Genomic DNA, 22,893 nt, shown 5'->3' on the forward strand with positions numbered 1-22,893 from the left:
CGTTCTTGCCTTGTGCTTGTATCGGTCACAGTATCGGATATCCTGAAAATGATAAATCCGTATTTCCAACAGGTAGTTGAACACAAATGATGGCACAACACTTGTAGACAGACAATATAAACAATGTTCATTGGTAGGAATGAATGTGGCCGGCTTGTCTATATTACACTGCCCCCAGGTGGCCAAGGCGTGCACATCAGAAGGAGCAGCGCAATGTCCATTGATGCAAAACATGCCGCGAAAGCTATTTAATTCTTTACGGTCCTTTTAATTCATATCATTACTGTATTTTTTTTAATACAGTATCATATTTTAGAAATGCATCTTATTAAAAATATCTTTAAAAATGTTAGAAATTTTTCTTGGTTTTTTTTGGTGTTAGTTTTTTTTTTCATTGAAAAGTTTTCGAGTATTTTAGAGTTGTAAACGTCATCACAAGCAATTTATTTTACAGTGTTTCTTCCTTAGTTCTTGTTGAGCCCGGCGCCTATCGGTGGGAAAAGGTACTGATTAGACAATGATTAGATCCAATAAAAGAGTGCTGGTTAACATGGTTAACGTTTGACAGGACAGGAAGAGCCTTCACATCAGTCACACCCGGCCGGAGTGACTGTCAGTTCTCTCCGGAGAAAGGTACGTCGCCTCGACTCTCGTCTACGCATGCTTTCATTGATGTATTTAATTCAGCTTGTTGGTTTTTTTAAAGGGGATTTTGGTGTTGATTTGGTTTTTTTTTTCATGGAGGCCTTCTTTGCATGTGTTGTCAAGGGTTTCCTGAGCATGACCTTGGTTGTTTGCAAAAGGTGACTATAGGAACTTAAGGTTATTGAATTGGAAAAAAAATAATTTGAATGTATTTTACAATTTGGGTGGATTCGTCAATGCTTTTGATTTTATCCTCTCTGCAGCATTTTTTAATTAAAAAAAATAAATAAAGTCGTCTAAGGCCCGTCATAAATTTATGAGAATAATACCAACAAATAATGATTATTATTATTATACATTCTACATTTTGGAAAGTACATGTTTTTGAACGACTGATTGCTTTTGACTGCTGTCACTCAAAGAAAGTGAAAATACTTGGGCGTATCATGAGGTCATAGTCCTCTGGAAAGCAAAAGCAAATTTAAAATAAGTAGAGGAGACATGTAGTTGTTAACTAGGGAGTGGTTTAGGTTCAAATAAAAAGGTCATTCGCTGCCGCCACTCAATGTCACCTTCACTCTTGTCTACCTGGGTCACTCACTTCCCACTTCATTGTACTTCTTGAGTCATGTTCATGTGTCTGTAGTATTATGACTAAATGTTTTATTATGCCATAGATAAGGTAAGGTACCTTTTTAAAAATGGCCGCCCCCGGGAGATGGTTACGGTGTACAGAACATGTTTTTTAAATTTATTTATTTATTTTTATGTTTGTTTGTTTTTTTTACTGGGACCTGCGTTATCGTAGTTGACCCCTTTTTGAAACTCAAATTTCACTATTTGTCCACATAAAAATAATAATGTTACACAAAAAAGCACATTTTAGTCTCTGTCTCTTTGTTTATCTGCAGATTGATGATGATTCTCTCGGTGCATCTGTGTCTTCTGGCACTCTTGCTCGGCTCTGTGAGTACACTGCATATTCATAAGAAAATGTCAAAACACACACACAAAAAAAAGGAACCACACTCCATTTCCTGAGAAGCCATACGTGATGTAAAAATGTGACTCATGGTTGATTCATTGAAGCAGAAAGGTGTCCTTTGTCCCGACCCGTCCCGTCCCGCATGTCTAAGAATTGCCAGACATTTTCCATGTCATGCCGGTTCAATCAATAACTCAGCTTGCGTGCTCCACTGACATTTGGGAGCTGGAATAAAAAGAATGTTTCTTCCATTTTCAGCTTTCTGATCCGTCCCCAGATTCCAATATGGTGAAAAATAGCTAGCCCGCATTAGTTCTCAGAAAACCGTTAAAAATATTATGAACTCCTTTAAATGATATATTTAAGTTTTATTCCATATTTAAAAAGGTATTTTCTAAAACAATTGACTTTATTTGGGGTTAATCAGAAGTTCATCTAAATAGTGGCAAGTGTGTGTTGTAATGTGATTGGTTAGGAGGGTGTGCACACTTTTGCTAAAACACTTTCCAACACGACTTTTGATAGGTTGCTGGGTCGGGCCTGGAAGGCAAGAATGTCCCCTTTCAGAATGTGGTGCTGGATGTGCTAGAGGGCACGCCTGTGCCCTACGTCCTCTGTCGGGTACTACACGCACACACACACACGCACACACACACACACACACACACACACACAAATTGCTCCATTTCGTAAGTTGATCAAACGTCTTGGTCCTTTTTTGTTCAGTTCCAGGTGAACCATCCTGGTGTGGACGCTTTCAGACTGAGCGGAGAAGGTAGCGATGCCATCAAGATCTCATCTGATGCTTGGCTTTATTTGGATAAACCTCTGGACTGGTCCCATAATGACAACTATCTCGTTGGGGTGCGTGGAGAAAAAAAATGTCTTTTGGTTTTTAAGACTAGAATTTTTTTATTTTTCCTTGACCGCTGTGTGGTTGTCTTTAGGTGGAGGCGTTACAGAACGATGAAGTCGCGGAGGGTCCCATTTACGTGACCATCAACGTCGTGGACATCAACAACCACGCTCCATACTTCAACCAGAGTTACTACACCGCTTTGGTCCGAGAGAACTCACCGGCAGGTATGTATTCTATTTTTAACATTTTCAATTTCAATCCAACCGAGGACGCATTGCTATGTTTCATTCCAGGCGTCCCGTTCACTCGCGTATTTGCGTTGGATGAAGACGACCCCGCTACCCCCAACGCTCGTCTGACCTACAGCCTGGTCAGCCAGATCCCCAACCGACACAACACTCTGCTCTTCCAGGTGGACCCCAACACGGGCGAGATCTCCACAACCGAGCAAGGTACCGCTCGGCGGACTCACGTGGAAAGTGTCAGTAATCTGTCCGAGTAAAAAACCAGATTACGCAGATCATTTTGTGTGAGTAAGATTAACTCAGATTGGCAACAGAATGCCGGAATGAATCTCGTGTGATTGCACACGACCGAATAGTCTAGCCAAATATATTCCAGCGGTTGTTTTCCTAACGCTGCTCAATCCTTGTATGACAGGAGAACACATGCTCGACGCCAGAGAGACCATCCAATTCGCCCGAGGAGAAGAACGCAGCGCTGACTCTCTCAAAGCCAAATTTAACGACTACTGTCCCTCGCCGACTGTCCCCTTTGACCAAAACCCTTTCTTCACTTGTGTGGAGAGAGCAGGTACGTTTGATTTTTATTTCACGTAGCCACTCGAGTTACATTTTTCTTCTGTGGTGTCAGAAATGAGACGCAGAAACCTGGACCCTCTGGAGGACCCCGATTATACCTTAATCGTGAAAGTCCACGATATGGCGGGAGAGTCCGAGATGGCGCTGAGCGGCAATACCAGGGTGCACATTGCGGTGCAACCCAATCTGTGGGTCAATCCCGGCAGGATCACCATCCGGGAACATCTGGAGGGATCCTACCCTCGAGTCATTACCAAAGTGAGAAGAAAATTCACTCGAGTGCTGACGCAGTGCAATTACCCAAAATATGTTTTGGTTTTAGGTCCAGTCCAATGAGGCCAGTGCCGTCTACAGGCTCGTGCAGAAAGAACGAGAACTGAGCTTCCCCTTCCGGATTAATGAAGATGGAGAAATCCTACTCACGGAAGAGCTGGACAGAGAGGAGAAGGACATGGTGAACGTTGATGAAACTATTGCGCAACATTTTGCGTCCATTCATTTTCAATGGCGAAGGTTCTTTTGAGTTACAATTTTGACCTTGAGTTCTATTTCAGTACATCTTGGTGGTGATGGCCGAGGATGAGTATCAGAACCAGGTGGATCCCCCCATGGAGATCCAGGTTGTGGTAGAAGATGTGAACGACAACGCGCCCGTGTGCAAGGAAGAGGAGAGCGTATTTGAAGTGCAGGAGCACCAGCCTGTCGGTGAGACCTCCATCTTTGTTTGCTTTAGAATGTCACCGTTTGGATCTGAACGTCCGTATTTCCAGGTAGCCCGGTCGGGCAACTGTTGGCCTACGATGCGGACGAAGCGGACACGTTAAACGCCCTGCTGACCTACGCCATCATGTCCCAACAACCCTCCACTTCGCCCGAAGCCTTCACCATCGACGCCGACTCGGGTCAAATCCAAGCGCTGCGCTCGTTACAGCGCAGAAATCATCAAGTGTACAAGCTGGATGTCAGAGTCAGTGATCCAGGTAATATACACACAAACACACATCTCGATATATTCGCTTTCTCATCATTTCTTTCCTTTAGCTTACAGTGTCGTCTGCAAGGTCGTGGTCAAGGTCATCGATGTAAACAACGAGCTACCTCTGTTTGAGAAGAATGATGTAAGCGCACAATCATCGTGTTGGATAAGCGTGTCACGATCGTCAGTTGGCAAAAGTAGAGGACTCAATCATATCGAAATATATCGTGACGCAGTACGGCGGCTACACGGTAGCCGAAGACGCCGCCGTGGGACAAACGGTGTTCACCGTCAGCGCCTCGGATGACGACGACGCCGACAGCGGCAGCTCCTTCATCGAGTTTCACATCACAGCCGGCAACGACGACCAAGTGTTTGCCGTGGAAACGGACGGAAAAGGCGTTGGCCATGTGGTCATTGCAAAGGTACAAAAAAAAAAGTGACCTTGCTAGCATAATGAAGCTAATGTTATCCATTTTCATCCATCCACTCCGCATGTGTCTACAGCCTCTTGACTTTGAGACATCGGCATCCTACAAGTTGAAAATCGACGCTCGCAACCCGGAACCTTTAATGACCGGCCTCGAGTACGGTTCGGAATCCACGGCTTTCGCGTCGGTGTCTGTCACCGACGTTGACGAGGTCCCCGAATTCAATCTGGACATTCTGGATGTGGTCGTGCCCGAAAACACCACGAAGGGAACCGAGCTTCTCACTATCGAGGCCAAGGACCCCGAGGGCAAAGTGATACGGTAAAAGAGGAAACTCTGCCCCCCCCCTTTGGAACATTACTTCTATTAATGCCGTGCATGAGTGATGCCATGGAGTCGAGTGACCTAAAAAGCAGCACGTGCGCATCAATCACAAAGCCATCAATAATTCCTCGCACTTTAAATCTGTCTGCTTGTTTTGGGCTTTGCCTCTATCACGTGTGCGTGCATACATGAGTAAACGATTGATTAGTTTTCTCTGACTTTGTTTGAACCAGTGTTGTTTTGTTGTGCAGTTTCAAGATGGAGGGTGACACCAAAGGCTGGCTGGAGATCGACGCAGCCACAGGACAAATCAAGACCAAAGAGAACTTGGATAGAGAAACCCTGGAAACTTTTGAAGTCACTGTCACTGCCTTTGAGAAGGGTCAGAGACATTTTTTTTTTTAAAATAGTGATGAAGTCCACGTAATTCCCATATGTCAAATCCGCTCCGCAGATAACCCTGAAAAGTTCGACGAACGCGTGGTGACGGTGAGACTGTTGGACGTGAACGACAACGTCCCGAAATTGACCGAGACGCAGGCCTTCATGTGCTTGAAGAAACCCGAGCCGGTGATCATCAGGGCTCAAGATGGAGACAACGCCCCCTTCTCGCAGCCCTTCACCTTTACCTTTGCCCACGGCAAGAAATCCCACAACTGGGAGCTGCAAACCATTGACGGTAGGATTTTTTTGCGCTATACTTCTGGACACTTCCATCACGCTCCTTTGTTGTGTACTACGCAGGAACCACAGCCAGGTTGGTCCTGAAGAAAACCCCAACGGAAGACAGGACGTTCACCTTGCCCATCAACATAAAAGATAATGCGGGAATGGGAGTCACGCAGCCCCTCGAGGGTCAGTGAAGCAGGCTAATTCTATTTATTTTTTTTTATAAATAAATGAATAATAATTACAAAAAAATTGAAGTTAGAAATTTAAAAACCATTAAAAAAATTATATTAAATTAAAAATAAAATATAGATTTAATAATATTAATAATAATAACAAAATTAAATATTAGAAAAAAAAAGTTACAAATTAAAAATGAAAGTATAAATAAAAGTGTTTAAAAAAAAAAAAAGATGTTCATATGCTAAACTATTTCTCCATCTACCAGTAAACGTGTGCACATGCACAGAGCTGGGCTACTGTTACGTGGCACCTGGTGAGCACGGCTTCAAATACGGAATGGGAACCACCATCGGCATCCTGGCTGGAACTATGGGCTTCTGTGGTGAGTTTCACCAACTTTACTCACTCTCTACGATTCCTAAGCTAATCAACCGCTGTTGTTGATCTTTGCAGTTCTGGTCCTCATCATTGCCATCAAGCGTTCCAGTAAAAGCAGTAAGAACAGCGACGAGGTGGAGAGGAACGCCTTGATGTAGACACAATATTTGTCATGGGTGACATTTATAGGAAAACGTGTACATTTGAGAGAGTTGCTTAGCTGCCAGTTGTCCCTACAAAGTATTTTTGTTTTCTTGGGCATGTTGTATTTACGAGGGATATCAATCCCACTTTTTTTTTTTCAGACTGTACCAGTACGAGCACTCAGTTCTTCACTAGTTACCGATATTAATAGCAAAAACTGATACCACAAGTACTTTTGATACATAGAATTTCCCCAACAATGACATAATTTTAGGGAAAATACTTTTGAATCTTAACATATCAATTTTACTGATAATGAATGAAATGAATGTCAATATTTTATTCTTCAACATTTTTTTAACCCTAACCAATACTTGGTATCGATACCAATACCTAGTATCGGTACACACCCATTCCTACATTTACTATACGTATACATATAAGACATACTAAATAAATTAAAGACATGTTTAAAAATTGCAAAGCAAGATTAATCATGTCAGGTGGTCCCACCCTAATTTATTGACGTGGCCCCAACCAAGTTCAACTATGGAAACATCAAAATTCTTGAATATGCTGTTTGTTGTTTTTTTTCCCCCCCAATAAAACAAATGGGAGCCACAATTACATTATGGACAGTGTTTTTCTTGCTGTGTGTGAAAAGAGTGCTTGAACCTAAAAGAGTGTCTGAGTGACGTCACAGATCAAACAGCCAATCAGAAAGTGGGGGGTTGTTTGGGTGTGGCACTTTTCACTTTCATTTAAACTTTGACCATGATTTTTCCCTAATAAAGTGGCCTGTGATTAGGTACACCTAAAAATGGCGGTGTACCTAATGGAGTTTCCGAGTGACGTCAAAGATCAAACAGCCAATCAGAAAGTGGGGGGTTGTTTGGGTGTGGCACTTTTCACTTTCATTTAAACTTTGACCATGATTTTTTCCCTAATAAAGTGGCCTGTGATTAGGTACACCTAAAAATGGCGGTGTACCTAATGGAGTGTCCGAGTGACGTCACCGATCAAACAGCCAATCAGAAAGTGGGGGTGAGGGCGGGTGTGGCACTTTTGACTTTCACTTAAACTTTTTCCCTAATGAAGTAATTAGGTACACCTGTGTCCGTGTGACGTCACAGATCAACCAGCCAATCAGAAAGTGGGGGGTTGTTTGGGTGTGGCACTTTTCACTTTCATTTAAACTTTGACCATGATTTTTCCCTAATAAAGTGGCCTGTGATTAGGTACACCTAAAAATGGCGGTGTACCTAATGGAGTGTCCGAGTGACGTCACAGATCAAACAGCCAATCAGAAAGTGGGGGTGAGGGCGGGTGTGGCACTTTTGACTTTCACTTAAACTTTTTCCCTAATGAAGTGATTAGGTACACCTGTGTCCGTGTGACGTCACAGATCAACCAGCCAATCAGAAAGTGGGGGGTTGTTTGGGTGTGGCACTTTTCACTTTCATTTAAACTTTGACCATGATTTTTCCCTAATAAAGTGGCCTGTGATTAGGTACACCTAAAAATGGTGGTGTACCTAATGGAGTGTCCAAGTGACGTCACAGATCAAACAGCCAATCAGAAAGTGGGGGGTTGTTTGGGTGTGGCACTTTTCACTTTCATTTAAACTTTGACCATGATTTTTCCCTAATAAAGTGGCCTGTGATTAGGTACACCTAAAAATGGTGGTGTACCTAATGGAGTGTCCAAGTGACGTCACAGATCAAACAGCCAATCAGAAAGTGGGGGGTTGTTTGGGTGTGGCACTTTTCACTTTCATTTAAACTTTGACCATGATTTTTCCCTAATAAAGTGGCCTGTGATTAGGTACATCTAAAAATGGTGGTGTACCTAATGGAGTGTCCAAGTGACGTCACAGATCAAACAGCCAATCAGAAAGTGGGGGGTTGTTTGGGTGTGGCACTTTTCACTTTCATTTAAACTTTGACCATGATTTTTCCCTAATAAAGTGGCCTGTGATTAGGTACACCTAAAAATGGTGGTGTACCTAATGGAGTGTCCAAGTGACGTCACAGATCAAACAGCCAATCAGAAAGTGGGGGGTTGTTTGGGTGTGGCACTTTTCACTTTCATTTAAACTTTGACCATGATTTTTCCCTAATAAAGTGGCCTGTGATTAGGTACACCTAAAAATGGTGGTGTACCTAATGGAGTGTCCAAGTGACGTCACAGATCAAACAGCCAATCAGAAAGTGGGGGGTTGTTTGGGTGTGGCACTTTTCACTTTCATTTAAACTTTGACCATGATTTTTCCCTAATGAAGTGGCCTGTGATTAGGTACACCTGAAAATGGCGGTGTACCTAATGGAGTGTCACTCATCAATGATAATTTTATTTATTGCATAAGATGGCTAAATAGAAAAGAAAAATAATATATTTTCAGGTGATGAGTTTATTCTGCACATACACGTGGCAAAATGTTTCACAAAGAACAAAATGATGTCCTTCATGCTTACATGACCTTTTTAAAAGCAAAGCAAAAGGATTTATGACCGACTGACCTCATTTTAATTATTAAGTTTCTATGGTTACACAGACATGCAAACAATACAATGTGGACTCGTATTGATCATTTTCATTTTCACGCTCTCACAACACTTACTGTTAGTCTGCAATGAAAATGTTACCATCTGCTTTCAGGAGAATGTCGTTGGATTTTTTTTTTTCCTCTTACAAATTATGTCACACTTTGCCTGTTGTGGCCTTGTAAGAATGACAAATATGAACATTTACAAAACCTATTGTAAGCACATACTTATAGAGAATATTTTTCTTTTTTTACAATAGAAAGATGATCCCTATAAATTAATGAGGTGTGAGTCTTTTTTTTTATTTATTTTTTTATCTCCACCTAGTTGAGCTACATGAAGAAAGCACAGTCGTGACCTACTTTTTGCCTATGAAGCCACAAACGTTTGCAAATACAAAAATGATGACATCACTTTTGGTCCAGCAACTTTTTCAAAGGGTTGGCACAAGATATTGAGATATGCACTATAAAATATATGATGGTATATAATTCTGAATTATGAATATGTGCGCAACGTCATGGAAAAACACAGAAAGCTTTTACTATTTATTATGCCATATACAAAATAGAACCCGATTAGATAACAATTTATACATATACCAAAAAAAAGATAAATGCTTGTAATGTAACGTGGAATAAATACTTAAAAGAATTGTTGACATTGCAGCTTAAATATGAAGTAACACGGTTGTGCTTATTGCAGAAGTGGAGTGGAGTCACAAAAACAGTAAGAAGTAAAGTGCTAGCAAACTCTCTGGCACTAAACATCCCGTTCCATTTTTTTAACAAAGGCTCCATCAAATCAGCCTTTTGGAAAAAAAAAAAAAAAATAGGAGGAGAATGAAATAGAGTGTTGTAAAATGTACAGGATTTGCCATGAAAACAATGACAAAAACTCTTTGCTGTATTTTACAACATTTAAATTCATTTACATTTGTAAATTACTTCACCACATTATTATATTGTTGTTTTTAAATATTTTACACAGTGATTTATAAAGATCTTGATAAGATCTAGTTTCAATCAATTCATCTTTGGAATTTAAAAAAAAAATAAACACTTACACACAGATGACATACTGATAGGATTTTAAAGTATGTTTCCGTTTTAAGCCTCGGGTTCCAATTTTTTAGTTTTGACCAAAAATTTAGATTGTCGGAACATCCCTCTTCTTTTTTGTCATTTCAGTTCTTTGGAATCCCCCCCCACCACTTGAAGGAAATATTTTCAGCTAAGGATCTTGCGGCATCAAATAAAATTGTAACAGTGTTATTGAACACAGAATAAAGTGTGTGAGTCTGTAGCGCACGATGATACACAAAAATACAATCTGCAACTACAAAAAAACCTTTCTTGTGTACAAGCATGCTTTCGTCCTCATAAATATTTGTAAAGTCAGATATTAAAACACATGAACAAGAGTGTGCGTCTTTACTCTTCCTGCCGCTGCGCTCCGATCACGTGCGGGTTGAACTGAGAGACGATGATGGTGATGTCATCGCGATACATACGGGCCAGCTCCTCGGGCAGCGACAGCATCTTGGAGAGCCTCTCGTGGTCGACGGTGCCGAACTCGTTGTTGCCCACGGCGTGCCGCATCAGGTGGGTGGCGGCGTTCTGGTCCTCGAAAGCCGACGACGTGCGGGCCTTGCGTTCCTCCAGAAGCCCTTGCATCTGTCCCAGGGTGACCTGGTAGCCTCCCACTGTGAGCGGCTGCTGCTGGTGCACGCCGGTCAGGTACTCGCCCACGATGCGTACCACTTCCTGTCGGTGGAGAGTCTCCCAAAGGCCGTCGGAACCGATCACCTGCAGAGTGTTACAATTAAGGTCCATGTAGACCAATGCCGCCCCCCCCCTCCAAAAAAAAGACTATTTTGTGAAGTGCATTAGCACCACCTACAGGACTGGAGTGGTATGTGACAAGCAGACTCAAGTCGGTGGGACATGTTTAGGATGTTTTGCTGATGGAGCAAGTACTAGGTGAAGTGGAAGTCACCGCTTAACTTACCAGGAAGCGATCCTGCGGTCTGAGTCGGTGGTAGGTGATCTCAGGCTCGGCCGTCAGGTACGGCGGCGTGTGGTAATTGGGCGGTATGAACTTGGTGTGCTCGTTTTCGTGCAGCTGATCGGGCCCCGATTCCAGAACTCGCTTCTGCAGCTCGATGCTCCACTTGAACTTCACGTCACCAAACGCTCGGAAGGGCATGAGCAACCCCAGCAAACGATCCTGAGTGTGCGCGTGTGTGTTGGTTAACACATCGAGCCAACAAAATCAAATTGTAGGAGGGCCAGCTTTGTACCTGTCGTATCACCGTCTTTCTCTCTGAGGGCGGGTGTTCTGCACGAATCCGAGCCACCTCGTCTTCGTTCTGGGCACAGTGGTCATTAGAGAGCGTGTGAGCGGTAAAGGAACCGTCCTCCTCCTGCACGCCGAGCACCGCCCGAGCATCTCCGGCATTGGCTATATACCTTTAAGACGAGAGAGTTTTATTTGTCACATAGTAAAGTTGTTAAGTTAAATTATGTCTGGCGGTTAGAGTTTTTGACATTTGTTGTTATTCGTACAGGTCTGCTCCATCCACGTGAGCCACGCATGCCGTCGCTCCAGAGAAGGCCACTCTCAGAACCCAGTAGTGCAGGAAAGCATTTGGGTCTCCAACCTGGCAGACCAGAGCATATTTAAAAACATGTCAATCAAAATAAATGTAGTGTGCCTCACCTGAGCCTCCAGAGAAATGTCATTGTCCAACCTCTTGAAGGCGTTCATCAGAGCCTCGCTGGTGTCGGGGACATCTCCCGGGCTAAAAGCAGAAAAAAAAAAAAAAAGAAATGGTGCAGGATTAGTCTACCTAACGTTTTGCCCACCGTGATATTTTTCCCGCACGTCTTACTTGGTGAGATCGATGAGCTCCTGCCAGTATGTACGGAGGCTGTTGAAGTAAAGCGTCTGAGCCTCCCTGCTGAAATAGTCGTTGGGGTGCTTTTGCCACTGCAGGATGGGACTGAGCGCCCGACCCGCCTCCACCGCCGCTTCCAGCTCGCACAGCGTATCGTGCGGCAGCATGGACACGGCGATGTAGTAGAAGAGTCTCTCGCTGAGCGCCTGGCGGAGAAGTCAAAGCGGGAGAAGTGAAGTGTAACAAATACTTTCCGGATGCGTCGTCTCACCTGCGCGCAAGCGCATCCGGCGTGCCCATCGAACACGCCCAGCAGCATTCCTCTCGTCTGCAGACACGTCGCTGCGCTTCGGCGGTCTTCTATGGGAGCGTTTGCTGGTAGCTGATTGCTGTCAAAGCCCATCACCGATGACAAGTTCTTGCCATCAAACTCAGGCACCTACGAGCAAATGACAGCAATTATTTCACACGGAGATTACGCCAAAACGCTTTCCAGCCGACCTTGAAGCTGTACTCGTTGGCTTTGAGGATGGAGTTGACTTGAGGCGGAGTGAGGATGTAGCTGTGAAGCGCCGAGGTAGTCCGGTGACATCTTGAGGGAGTGTGACTCATGTGAGAAGAACGTGGAGGAGCGGACGAGCCCAATTGGGGCCGGCGGTGCTGGCGTGGTAACAGATTGGAGGACAAGACCTTTGCCCGAGGCAAACTCTTCAACAGCTGTGACATCACGGGCATGGCAGATGGAGCGCTGCAGACAAGCACGTGGAAGTCCAAATGTTAGAAACAACCACAAAACTGTTTCTTTTGTGTTTGTTCTCACTAGGCTGCAACCCCATCACAGAAGATGAAGTTTTATTACACTATATCAACAAAAACAAGAGACAAGCACTGACACACAGTAACTTAATACTTTATGACTTGAGCTGCAAGCTAGTATGGGTCAGCAGACCTGCTCAAAATAGCTTGACGTTTGGATGGTGAGAATTTTTTTCTGCAGGCATAAATTGGTGGCTTGTGGATCCGAGTTCCATGTTACATCATCCAAAGTATGTCTAAGCAGCCCCAGGCTGTGTCGTCCGTAAACACAACACAAAAGGGAGTCATGTTGACAACTGGGCTTCAGTAGCTGGGGCAAAGTTGCCATATTTGTTGACATCACAAGCCTCACCCAGTTAGCGGCGAGATTGGTGTCGAAGAAACACAACAGCATTTACAACACAAGAACAATTGCGCAACGACTTAAATGTCTGACACTTACAAAATCCAACAAGGTTAAGTACTCGATTGGCTGGTAAATGCGACTGACCACAGATGCCAAATGCTAAACGTAATGAGGGTTACACCCACCACAATTACAGGAAAAAATAAAGAGCATGACTCAACTTGGCTTGATTATTTCTTTTTTGAATGTAAAGCATGGATAATACACACCTGTACTTTCGATTATAAAAAAGTTATTAACGCTCATGGCTCGCTTCCAAGCGCTGCAAACAAAACGACGTCGTCGTCCACCAGCGCCGCACCGCACAGTGGACGCTGATTGGCTGAGCGCTGTGGGCCCCGTCAGTGACGTCATACAGACAAATAAAACTGACTTTCAAAATAAAACGCTAGTGTATTAAAATTAATATAAAAATGTTTTAATCTAAAAAAAAAAATACATTTACAAGGAAAATATATACAAAACAGGGAACACACATGTAACAAAACAACAAGCACCTAGCATAATTTACAGTTTTACAACATGGCCACTTTAAATGATCATATCAAAAATCTGTCATCCACCAAAGTTTTGTTGACGAGGTTTCTCCTTCCGAACGAATTGCGAATCCTTTCAAAGATCTGTTAGGAATAAACAAATATTTGATATCATAATGAGGCACCAACTTTAAACTGTACTTTTCTGTATACGGCCGAAATACTGACCATTTGCTGTAAGTACGTAAGCACGGCAGCAAGCACAAAGTTCTGAGAGGCGAGGTCGACGACGCAGAAGAACAGCGTGTCGAAAATCAGCAGCGTGCCCTCATTTCCATAAAAGAGTACATCAGCGAAGGAGTGACCTTCATCTGTGGTGACAAACAGACATTATCTATGCAAGCGAGCATCGGGCAAATGTACATCATGTTCAAAGCGCAAGTTGCTACCGTTATAAAAGATGCTCTTATCGTTCGGTTCAAGGAACTCCATGCCCATGACTCTCTCCAATGCTAGTTTGTCCCTCACAATGTAGTCCATGTCAGGGTGAGCCTGAAGAAAAAAAAAAAAAAAAAGAGGAACAGATCAAAATAGAAACTACAGTAGAAGACAATCGAATAAAATGGAAGAAATATTCGAGTGACTAACATGATCTATGACTGATCCCAAGAAGTGGTTCATGGTCTGGTAGGCTCGAATATTTTGGTCTGACTGGTTGAATGAGGCCGGGTCCATGAGTCTCGATGGTCCGTGTCGCTGCAAATGAATGAAAAAGCAAAACGATAAAATACAAGCATTGTTCTTGACAAAATTCTGAGCGGAGACAGGCACAAACCCTGGCGAAGGAGTCGCGTATCCTGTCGTAATGTGAGCGCAAGCGTCCGGAGAGAGCCACCTGGAAAGTCTGCATGTCCGTATTGGGAAGAAGACCTCTTTGGCCACACAGTGACTCCTTGGCATGGGAAAGATCACATGTAAGACTGATGCGAATTGTGTAAAATATCTTTTAAAAGTGAACATACGGCTTCTCTCCTCAGGTTGTTGTTCATTTCTTCCATGTTTGTATCAGCGTGGCCGTGCACGGATCGCCCGTGGATGTAGTAGCCGAAACAGCGCTGGGGTAAAAGCAGCACGGAAATCTGCAAAGACCAAAAATTCATTTGGACAAATTGCAATACAAGACAGTAGCACAATAGGTCACTCACATTACTGATGGAGCAGAGATCCACAAACTGGCGAATTTTGTCTTCCACAAAATGCTCATAAAATACAGTGAAGAAAATCATCTGTGCAGATACACGACGACATTCAGCGAAAGGTTAGCACCGCATTAAACGGTCAATAATGAGCGAGGAGTAAAACCTGAAGAATTCCAATGCAGAGCCAGAGCGTTGCCGACAGTCCATAGCGCATAATCAGGCTGTATGAAGGCGTGTACACCTGTGGGGGGCGCTGTAGAGTTGGCCAGGGGTCTCTCAGTGCTAAGCTGGAGAACCCTAACACCTAAACAAACCATTGCAAGTGTTCGCTCAGGAATGGCAATTGAAATTATTAAAACGGAAGCCATGTGAGACGCACTTCAAGAAAGAAGAGCACAGCCATGATCTGAAAAGTCGGGCGAATTTTGCGGATGGTCTGGATCTCGTTCCACTCGTTGGCTACAAAGTAGGTCCTCCAAATGCTGACGGGAGAGGGATCACGTTTCTGCTGACCGTTGGCTGAAACAAAAGCATGTTAGAATAAAAAAAAAAATGGAGACACTAAAAATATGATCGCGACAACAATTTTAACACCTGGTACGTTTCTGTTTGCTTTAATGCGTGGCCTTTCCCAGTCAATGAAGAAGACGTCCAAAGATAACTGCACAATCAGCTTGTGGAGGAACTGCACTGCCTGGACAGCAAAAGAAATACATGATATGTAGTAGAAAGACGCCCTCTAGCGGTTGAAACGAGTAATGCTCATGTAAACATTTGGTCTTTGAACGGACTCACCTTGAGAGCAAAAGCGCAACAGATGTAGGTCACAAACTGCTCTTCTTGATCGGAAAGTGGCAATAAGACTGAGGCATTCTGTTGGGCCTAAAACAAAACAAAACAAAACAAAAGCTTCAAATAAAAATAAAAAAGAAATGGCACTATTTAGGTGGAATGAAATCAAACGCACCTTGTAAAGGATGAGCCAGTAAAGTCCAGTTCCCACAGTGACGGCGAGGAAAACATTGGCCAGATCTCCAGCGTAAATCAAGAAAAAAATCAGCATGGTCTGAAATCAAAGGGAAGAGGATTTACACTCCCGCCGGAGAGTCCGGATTTAGGATGCTTTACCCTTAAGTCGACCACGGGTGAGGCGATCCTCCTCTTCCAGCTGACTGTTTTGAGCACTGACAAAAGCACGGCCAGACCAGCCAACACACCCAGAGCAGTCTGTGCCACACACACACACACACACACACACAAATGGATGACAGAAGAAAAAAAAAAAACAACAACAACTTTGGGTTTCATACTCACATCTGTCTTCAAGCGAGCCTCATTCTGATCCATCTCATACTCCACAGAAAAGCTCATCTGCAGGAGGAGAGAGAAATATCCGGCTTTCTTATGTATTGTTTACTACAGAGTATTTTTCTAAGAATATAAATTTACAAAAAGAAGAAAAATAGGGCGAGAAAAGTCCACTGGAGGTGTGCACACTTGTGCAAGCACCGAATCTTTTTTTAATCTCTCTTGAAAATACTTTTTTTTTTTTATTCAATCAAGTTCTAGATGTTATAGGTCACATTAACGGTGTATTTCCTTTTTTTTTTTAAATGATTTATCATTTGTGTCATTTTACATCACAAAAACCTGGCTTTTGAAAGAAGGTGTGTAGACTTTTTATACCATTGTACAGCTTGCCCAACATTTGCATAAAAATTACGTGTGTGTGCGCGCGACTCACAGACACGGTTTGTGTGTTGACGTCAGCGACCAGGACATCTTTGTACTCCACCGTCATCAGTGGGGGGAACACCTGACCCTGTTGTGTGCCCGGAACCAAGTTGAACCTGCGCACATTCGCCCACGTCAACATCCACCGAGCGCTTACAAAACACAAAAATGTATTTCCGCCGCGTCTTCAGCGTGCACCTTATTTTCACAGCGTTGGCGACACGGATGACTTTAGGGAGGTCCTTTACGCTTTTCTCTCGGCCGCTCAAGGCGTCGACGAGAAAGATACGCCGCGACAGGTACCAGTTCGTCATGCTTTCTGTGCAAGGTGAGCAAAAACCTTAAGTTTCGACAACACCGAATAACACGCGTGAGCTCACGACCCCAAATCCTACCTTGGTTGATGAACTTTCCATTATATTGCTGGTTCAGGACTAACGTGGGCAAGGGGAGAAGTTTTCTGCTCTCTTCTCCGCCGAGGTCCAGAAAGACATCATAAAAAAGCGGCTTGGGATGAGCACGGAGCAGGTCTGCGATTGAAAGATCACACTACACACGCGGGAATCAAAGTCGTGCAATCGAAGCAAGGTGGACTGCGACGTGAACTGTGGCTAACTTACCTTTTCTTGGTAAGCGGTGCCAAAACTGAAAGCTGACATTCGTTTGATTGGTGTTTCTGGACAAATCTAAAAGCAGATCTTTCTTTTTTTTTAGAATCACTGCATCTGACTCGAGAGTCTTAAAAAATGAATCACATCAAAATGTTTTATAATGTCAAGGCCAGGTGTTACCTGAAGATTAGCTCCCCCGATAGTTTCCCATCGAAGGAACCCGCCTCTGACGTTATAAACGGCAGCGAGCAACTTAATGTCCGTGTTCTGTCAAACAAACAAAACGACCCGAATAAATTCCCATAGCGTTGTGATTAAATTCATCTCATCATCTACCTTGTCTTTTCCTCTGAAAACAAAGCTAACCGGGACGGGATCGCTCTGAAGCACTCGACTCGCCAATCCCGGTTCGTCGCCGTAGTAAAGCCATGGTAGATTATGTCTCCTGAAAAATAAAAAGTTTAACACTGGTGGTATTTAGATGTACCTAATGCTGCGTCCTTATAATTGATGTGATTGAGAACCAGTAGGAGATGTCTTGAGTGGAGCTAAAAGCGGCCTGTGATCTGAAGACGGCGTTAAAGAGGCCGCAGGCATCAGCGCTCTGGCCGCTGAAGGAGTGCATGTTCATCACACACATGTTGCCCAGGGCCTGGCACGCTGTCAGGTTGGAGAAGCTCTGTTGACAAGAGCATTTGGTGTCATGAAAGCTCATACAGGGCAATTAGAGAAAGTGTCAAATTACAAGGCAGGCTGCTGCAGATGAGTAAAGATTCTTCAGGAACCAGGCAGACACGATGCTGAACTTCTGGAAGTGGGACAGAAACAAAAGCAAAAATGGATTCAAATGTTTCTTTGGTGGAAGTAACAAACCAAGAGAAGTGTACTTACTAACTGAGCAAAGTTGACACTGGGATTGACATTAGTGGAAAGACTCCCTGGTGGGATACACAACCCACCTGCCTGGAAATACGATAAAAATACATTCAAGAATACAAATATAAACTAGATGCATATTTGAAAAGAAATATCTGGAACTGCATGAGCTCACCAGCAAAGAAGGAGGGTTACACACACAGGAGCTTTTGATGAAGGAAGCCTGACATCTCTCGCACCTAAATGACAACACACCCAAAGGCAGCTAATTTTATGACATATATTCATATTAAAATTATTATGACTTCCATGATGTACCTGTCTCCGTTGCTGTCGGGCACTGAAAAAGCAGATCCATTTCCATGACACATCTCGCACGTAGCCTCATCTAAAAGGTTTCCACTGACATCTCTCTCCACTGGAAAAAACAACAACAAGCAGGCAAGTAAAAAACAATGCAATACTCTTTACCTGGCCAGATATTTTACTCACCAAGGATATGTCTTGGAGGACACTGGCACCGGCCCTCATCAGTGGTACTACCTGGGCAACGAATGCACCCAAAACCATCTCGAGTTACTGCCTGGAATCCAACCAGAAAACTATTTAGACAAATAAGTTTATGTGAACGAGAATATAATGAACAGTTACTTACAGGCTTGTCTTCTGGACAGGCCTCACAAGCAATGGAGGTCAGGTCAGTCGTGGTTGTTCGGAATCCATTTTGGCAAATGCAATTCAGCCCTGGAAAACAAGTGATGATTTGAACTAAGAATTCCAGCTGAATAATGTCACAAATTGTTATTGTGACCATTTATTTTGACAGGTAAGCAGTTACAGGTAAGCTGGAGCCAAGTTTGGACTTCTCCTGACAGCTAACTATCCCTAAACTCTGTGTAATAGCATTTGGAGTATTTGAAAGAAACTGAATGAAACATTTGTGTTTAAGCGAGACTAACCTGTTGCGCTGCGTTGTTGATTTTCACCACAGCTAACACACGACAAACTGGAGATGTCGAAGTATTCTTCCACACTGCAGTCTGACGGAGATTGAAAAGGAATTATATACTGCTGGCATAAAACGGGATTCAAAAGCACAAAAATTAATGCAAAAATAAAATTGGAGCTGCTAATAATAAAAAGTAGCGTCCCGGTCGCCATGGTGTGCTGCGGTGTCTTTTTTTGTTTGCGGCTAGCATTGGGCCTTCTAGAGCACTAGCGCCACCCTGTGGTTGGAGGTACTCCTGTAGGGCGTATCATTATTTGTCTGCGCTGAGCAACCACAAACACAATTCTCGGTGTTATCAGTGTTTATTGTTTAATATTGTCAATGTGATATTTATTGTGATTGTTAAATAAATAAATATGAACAAGATTGACATTTTGAAGACTTTCTCTGGAAATTACATCAGAAATCGTTCATCCACTTGCGTCTTGTAGGCAAGGTTCTTCTTCCCAAATTGAATGCGAATCTTTTGGAATATCTGCATGGAAGTCATTGATTTAAACACCAGTGTTCTTTTTCCACACGTTGCATGCATTCAATACTCACCATTTGTTGGATGTATGTCAGCAGTCCTGCGAGTACAAAGTTTTGACATGCAAGGTCGACGACGCAGAAGAACAACGCGTCAAAAACCAGCAATGTGCTCTCGTGTCCATGAAAAAGAACATCGCTGAAACTGTGGGCTTCATCTGCGGTGACAAAGATATACAGTCTCCTCTAAAAGTATTGGAACAGAATTGTTTTTGTTGTATATTAAAAAACATTTGGGTTTCAGATCAAAAGTTGAAAGATGGACAAACGTTTAGAATTTCTTTTGTGGTGAACTCGCCGTTTCAATACTTTTGGAGACAACTGTACATATCGACAAACAAATATACTTGAAGTTAAAACCATAGGTTGCTACCATTATAAAAAATGCTCTTCTCAATTGGCTCAAGGAACTCCATGTCCATGACACGCTCCAATGCCAGTTTGTCCCTCACATAGTAATCCATGTCAGGGTGGGCCTGAGGGGACCAAAACATCATGAGATGAACAACTTAACAGTACCATTTATATTTGTGTGCCACGAACATGATCGATAATTGATCCAAGGAAGTGGTTCATGGTGTTGTAGGCTCGAATGTTTTGCTCCCACTGGTTGGCTGAGTGGGCTTCCATGAGCCGGGTTGGTCCGTATCCCTGGATGTAAAAGATGCATTGAGGAATTGCTGTACACATTTTCTTTTTTTTTCGTGGGAGACGCGTACAAACCCTAGCAAAGGACTCGCGTATCTTGTCGTACTGTGAGCGCAGCCGTGTGGAAAGAGCCACTTGGAAAGTTTGCATGTCCGTGCTGGGTAGAAGACCTCTTTGGCCACACAGTGACTCCTTCACAAATGGACGCAATAGGAATGTGACTTGAGCAATAAAGCCATAAATATGGTCGCTGAGGAAACATACGGCTTCTCTCCTCAGATTTTGGCTCATTTCCTCCATGTTGGTGTCAGAGTGACCATGCACGGAGCGTCCATGGATGTAGTAGCCATAACATCGCTGCGGTAAAAGAAGCACTGAAATCTGCAAAAACAAAAAAACCGCTCAAGGCAATCCAAGCAAACAGATACAAAGAGACAAATTGTAACTTACATTGCTGATTGAGCAGAGATCCGGAAACTGACGAATTTTGTCAGCTACGCAAATCTCGTAAAAGACAGTAAATATGACCTGAGTGGAGATAGAAAGGTGAATTGATTATAATAATGAATTGACCGGATATTGTTTGAAAGTTGTTCAATTCAAAAAGTCAAACTCACACGACACCCATTCAGAAACACAGAAGCTACAGAACACCAATTACGACTTACATTTTGGAATCATTTAGTTTGTTTCCCCTGTAAAATATTTTTTCTGTAAATTAATCAAATTTATTTAAATTTAATTTAATAAATACATTATTATTATTTAATTTTTTTCCAACAATATTTCCTCCTGTATTTTCCCGCATGCTTTCACTTTTTCAAATGGGAAAGTCAAATGAAAACCTGGAGAAAGCCAATGGAGAGCCAAAGTGTTGATGCCAGACCATAGCGCAGAACTGTGCTGTAAGAAGGTTTGTCGTCCACCTGTGAGGAAACCTTCAAAAGCATCCGGGGCTCCTTAAGTGTGAATTCAGAGAAACCCAACACCTAGATGGCATTCAAAAAAATGATGTGAATGAGCAAAAACAGACAAAAAGAAAGTGCATGTGGCGTGTGAAATACTTCAATAAAGAAAAGCACAGCCATGATCTGAAAGGTCGGCCTGGTCTTGCGGATGGTCTGGATCTTGTTCCACTCATTGGCCAAAAAATAGGTCCTCCAAATGCTAACGGGTGTAAGATCCTGTTTCTGTTGACCTCTGGCTGACAAAAGCAGGGCACACAGTGAGCAGCCTGAGAAAAAAAAAAAATGCTAGCAAAAAATGTTTGCACCTGTGACCGTCCGGCTGGATGTGCTTCGAGGCTTCTCCCAGTCAATGAAAAAAACATCTACAGATAACTGCATGATCAGCTTGTGGAGGAACTGCATCGCCTTTAAGGACAAAGTTTTGATCAAATTATGTATCAATAATCTCTTAAAGAAGATCAATTTTGCATTGCTGGTCAGGACAGGAACCCCACAGTGATTCCCATGACCTTTGACCCCCAATTTGAACATCTGCACATCATCTATCATGATCAATCATGAACTGACTCACCTTGAGCGCAAAAGCGCAAATAATGTATGTGGCAAAATGTTTTTCCTGATGAGGAAGTGGCAGTTCTATATCCACTTGCTGTTGGGTCTAAACAAATAGAAAGAATAATTCATTTCAAATGATAAACAATATCAAACAAACACCCAACCTTGCAAAGCATAAGCCAGTAGAGTCCAGTTGCTAAAGTGACAAGAAAAAAAACATTGGCCACATCTCCAGCGTAGAAAAACACAAAGGTCAATATAATCTAAAAAAAAAAAAAAAAAAAGAGAAAGAAATAAGATTATCATCAAGTTTCACATCAACAACTGGAAAATGGTCATTTGTGATATCACACAAGCTTTACCTTCAAGTCGACGGTCACTGAATTGGACCTCCTCTTCCAGCTGATTGTCTTCAACAGCGACAAAAATATCACCAGACCAGCCAACACACCCAAAGCAGTCTGCGAAAGAAAAACAAGTCGCTAAGCAGCTAAGGAGACTTTATTCCTCTCTGATACAGTTAACAATAAAAGTATAAATGATAATACTTTATATTTTATGAATATTTTTACAGCTTAATACAAAATGGTTGGGGATTTTTTTTTTGGGTGTGGGGCCTACTCACGTCTATAACATGAGCCTGGTAAATCACCACATCCTTTCGTTGGGTCTGCAACAGATAAATTTTTTTTAAATTAAACAGAAAGTGAGTGTAACTACTCTATAAAAATGAAATATACAACACGGACTTACCGATTCAAATAAAATGCTGACATTTGGGTTGGAAGGCACATCCATTTTGTAACGGACCAATGTTCAGTATTTGATGCGTGTGGATGGAATCACATTAAAAGTATGATGGGCTTCAAAGGCACGCATATTAAAGTGACACCACATCATATAGTATCAACATGGATGGCATTGTGATGCTGAATGCATAACCAGGATAATAATCAGTCTTAATAAACCCACAATTTTGTATATATGTTTTTCTTAATATAGATAAACAGTTTTTAATTGTGTGGGAATTAGGATAAAAAAAATGTTTTTTAAACTCTAAACAATGTGTTCTGGATTTCCCTAAAATAATAGCAAGCTTTCATGCTTTGTGTATGAATGTTTGAAAAATATGTCAGTTAAGGTGATGTTAAATTAAAAAAATAATAATAATAAAACTTAATGGTGGAAATTATGTTTTGAACAAGTG

General features: G+C 42.6%; 4 protein-coding genes across 8 annotated transcripts; 1 reads left to right on the forward strand and 3 right to left on the reverse strand.

The window, feature by feature from the left end:
* The first annotated feature begins 567 nt into the window (after positions 1–567).
* Positions 568–7,025, forward strand: cdh17 (cadherin 17, LI cadherin (liver-intestine)). The gene is made up of 19 exons (XM_085918495.1): positions 568–633; positions 1,557–1,611; positions 2,156–2,251; positions 2,357–2,494; positions 2,578–2,713; positions 2,783–2,941; positions 3,150–3,302; positions 3,363–3,568; positions 3,633–3,764; positions 3,865–4,015; positions 4,081–4,290; positions 4,352–4,428; positions 4,523–4,711; positions 4,794–5,038; positions 5,293–5,423; positions 5,496–5,720; positions 5,786–5,896; positions 6,159–6,275; positions 6,347–7,025. The coding sequence occupies exons 2-19, from the start codon at positions 1,561–1,563 to the stop codon at positions 6,427–6,429; spliced, it is 2,610 nt and encodes an 869-aa protein (XP_085774621.1). The 5' UTR covers positions 568–633; positions 1,557–1,560; the 3' UTR covers positions 6,430–7,025.
* Positions 7,026–9,496: 2,471 nt separating this feature from the next.
* pdp1 (pyruvate dehydrogenase phosphatase catalytic subunit 1) lies at positions 9,497–13,424 on the reverse strand. 3 transcript variants are annotated; one of them, XM_085919185.1, is made up of 9 exons: positions 13,292–13,424; positions 12,362–12,608; positions 12,132–12,299; positions 11,855–12,066; positions 11,683–11,764; positions 11,529–11,623; positions 11,264–11,432; positions 10,972–11,190; positions 9,497–10,769 (listed from the first exon to the last, which is right to left on the reverse strand). In XM_085919185.1, exons 2-9 carry the CDS (start codon positions 12,593–12,595, stop codon positions 10,395–10,397), a joined length of 1,554 nt encoding a protein of 517 aa, XP_085775311.1. In that variant the 5' UTR covers positions 12,596–12,608; positions 13,292–13,424; the 3' UTR covers positions 9,497–10,394. The 3 variants fall into 3 exon arrangements, with proteins under 3 accessions (XP_085775311.1, XP_085775312.1, XP_085775313.1); XM_085919186.1 differs by lacking the exon at positions 13,292–13,424 and adding an exon at positions 13,119–13,139; XM_085919187.1 differs by lacking the exon at positions 13,292–13,424 and having other exon boundaries at positions 12,375–12,601.
* Positions 13,425–13,484: 60 nt separating this feature from the next.
* LOC147051924 (meckelin-like) lies at positions 13,485–19,282 on the reverse strand. 2 transcript variants are annotated; one of them, XM_085919179.1, is made up of 28 exons: positions 18,938–19,282; positions 18,634–18,722; positions 18,471–18,561; positions 18,297–18,396; positions 18,154–18,217; positions 17,994–18,065; positions 17,848–17,910; positions 17,627–17,781; positions 17,439–17,547; positions 17,283–17,369; positions 17,112–17,177; positions 16,887–17,040; positions 16,690–16,810; positions 16,502–16,607; positions 16,072–16,128; positions 15,886–15,984; positions 15,725–15,823; positions 15,553–15,639; positions 15,352–15,451; positions 15,137–15,276; positions 14,921–15,061; positions 14,764–14,844; positions 14,581–14,697; positions 14,394–14,510; positions 14,207–14,314; positions 14,008–14,110; positions 13,787–13,929; positions 13,485–13,702 (listed from the first exon to the last, which is right to left on the reverse strand). In XM_085919179.1, the coding sequence occupies exons 1-28, from the start codon at positions 19,137–19,139 to the stop codon at positions 13,622–13,624; spliced, it is 2,952 nt and encodes a 983-aa protein (XP_085775305.1). In that variant the 5' UTR covers positions 19,140–19,282; the 3' UTR covers positions 13,485–13,621. The 2 variants fall into 2 exon arrangements, with proteins under 2 accessions (XP_085775305.1, XP_085775304.1); XM_085919178.1 differs by having other exon boundaries at positions 14,581–14,844.
* Positions 18,937–22,834, reverse strand: LOC147051925 (meckelin-like). 2 transcript variants are annotated; one of them, XM_085919188.1, is made up of 16 exons: positions 22,440–22,834; positions 22,312–22,356; positions 22,049–22,147; positions 21,851–21,949; positions 21,703–21,789; positions 21,437–21,536; positions 21,228–21,367; positions 21,009–21,152; positions 20,614–20,691; positions 20,428–20,544; positions 20,239–20,355; positions 20,059–20,166; positions 19,889–19,991; positions 19,531–19,673; positions 19,386–19,462; positions 18,937–19,018 (listed from the first exon to the last, which is right to left on the reverse strand). In XM_085919188.1, exons 1-16 carry the CDS (start codon positions 22,482–22,484, stop codon positions 18,970–18,972), a joined length of 1,551 nt encoding a protein of 516 aa, XP_085775314.1. In that variant the 5' UTR covers positions 22,485–22,834; the 3' UTR covers positions 18,937–18,969. The 2 variants fall into 2 exon arrangements, with proteins under 2 accessions (XP_085775314.1, XP_085775315.1); XM_085919189.1 differs by lacking the exon at positions 18,937–19,018 and having other exon boundaries at positions 19,314–19,462; positions 22,440–22,828.
* Positions 22,835–22,893: the final 59 nt, after the last annotated feature.

The sequence above is a fragment of the Syngnathus leptorhynchus genome, chromosome 8 (assembly GCF_054491065.1).
Source record: "Syngnathus leptorhynchus isolate UIUO chromosome 8, UIUO_Slep, whole genome shotgun sequence".
Classification (NCBI taxonomy): Eukaryota; Metazoa; Chordata; class Actinopteri; order Syngnathiformes; family Syngnathidae; genus Syngnathus; species Syngnathus leptorhynchus.

Coding starts and splice junctions, on each gene's coding strand:
- cdh17 (XM_085918495.1), top strand. CDS start 1,561: ATGATGATTCTCTCGGTGCATCTGTGTCTTCTGGCACTCTTGCTCGGC. Junction 1,612..2,155: donor TGGCACTCTTGCTCGGCTCT/GTGAGTACACTG, acceptor GACTTTTGATAG/GTTGCTGGGTCGGGCCTGGA. Junction 2,714..2,782: donor CCGAGAGAACTCACCGGCAG/GTATGTATTCTA, acceptor GTTTCATTCCAG/GCGTCCCGTTCACTCGCGTA.
- pdp1 (XM_085919185.1), bottom strand. CDS start 12,595: ATGCCCGTGATGTCACAGCTGTTGAAGAGTTTGCCTCGGGCAAAGGTC. Junction 12,300..12,361: donor CCAACGAGTACAGCTTCAAG/GTCGGCTGGAAA, acceptor ATTTGCTCGTAG/GTGCCTGAGTTTGATGGCAA. Junction 10,770..10,971: donor GACCGCAGGATCGCTTCCTG/GTAAGTTAAGCG, acceptor AACACTCTGCAG/GTGATCGGTTCCGACGGCCT.
- LOC147051924 (XM_085919178.1), bottom strand. CDS start 19,139: ATGGCGACCGGGACGCTACTTTTTATTATTAGCAGCTCCAATTTTATT. Junction 18,397..18,470: donor TCCTCCAAGACATATCCTTG/GTGAGTAAAATA, acceptor TGTTTTTTCCAG/TGGAGAGAGATGTCAGTGGA. Junction 13,703..13,786: donor TTACGTACTTACAGCAAATG/GTCAGTATTTCG, acceptor TATTCCTAACAG/ATCTTTGAAAGGATTCGCAA.
- LOC147051925 (XM_085919188.1), bottom strand. CDS start 22,484: ATGGATGTGCCTTCCAACCCAAATGTCAGCATTTTATTTGAATCG. Junction 21,950..22,048: donor CAGTGACCGTCGACTTGAAG/GTAAAGCTTGTG, acceptor TTTTTTTTTTAG/ATTATATTGACCTTTGTGTT. Junction 19,674..19,888: donor GAAGAGCATTTTTTATAATG/GTAGCAACCTAT, acceptor TTGTCACCGCAG/ATGAAGCCCACAGTTTCAGC.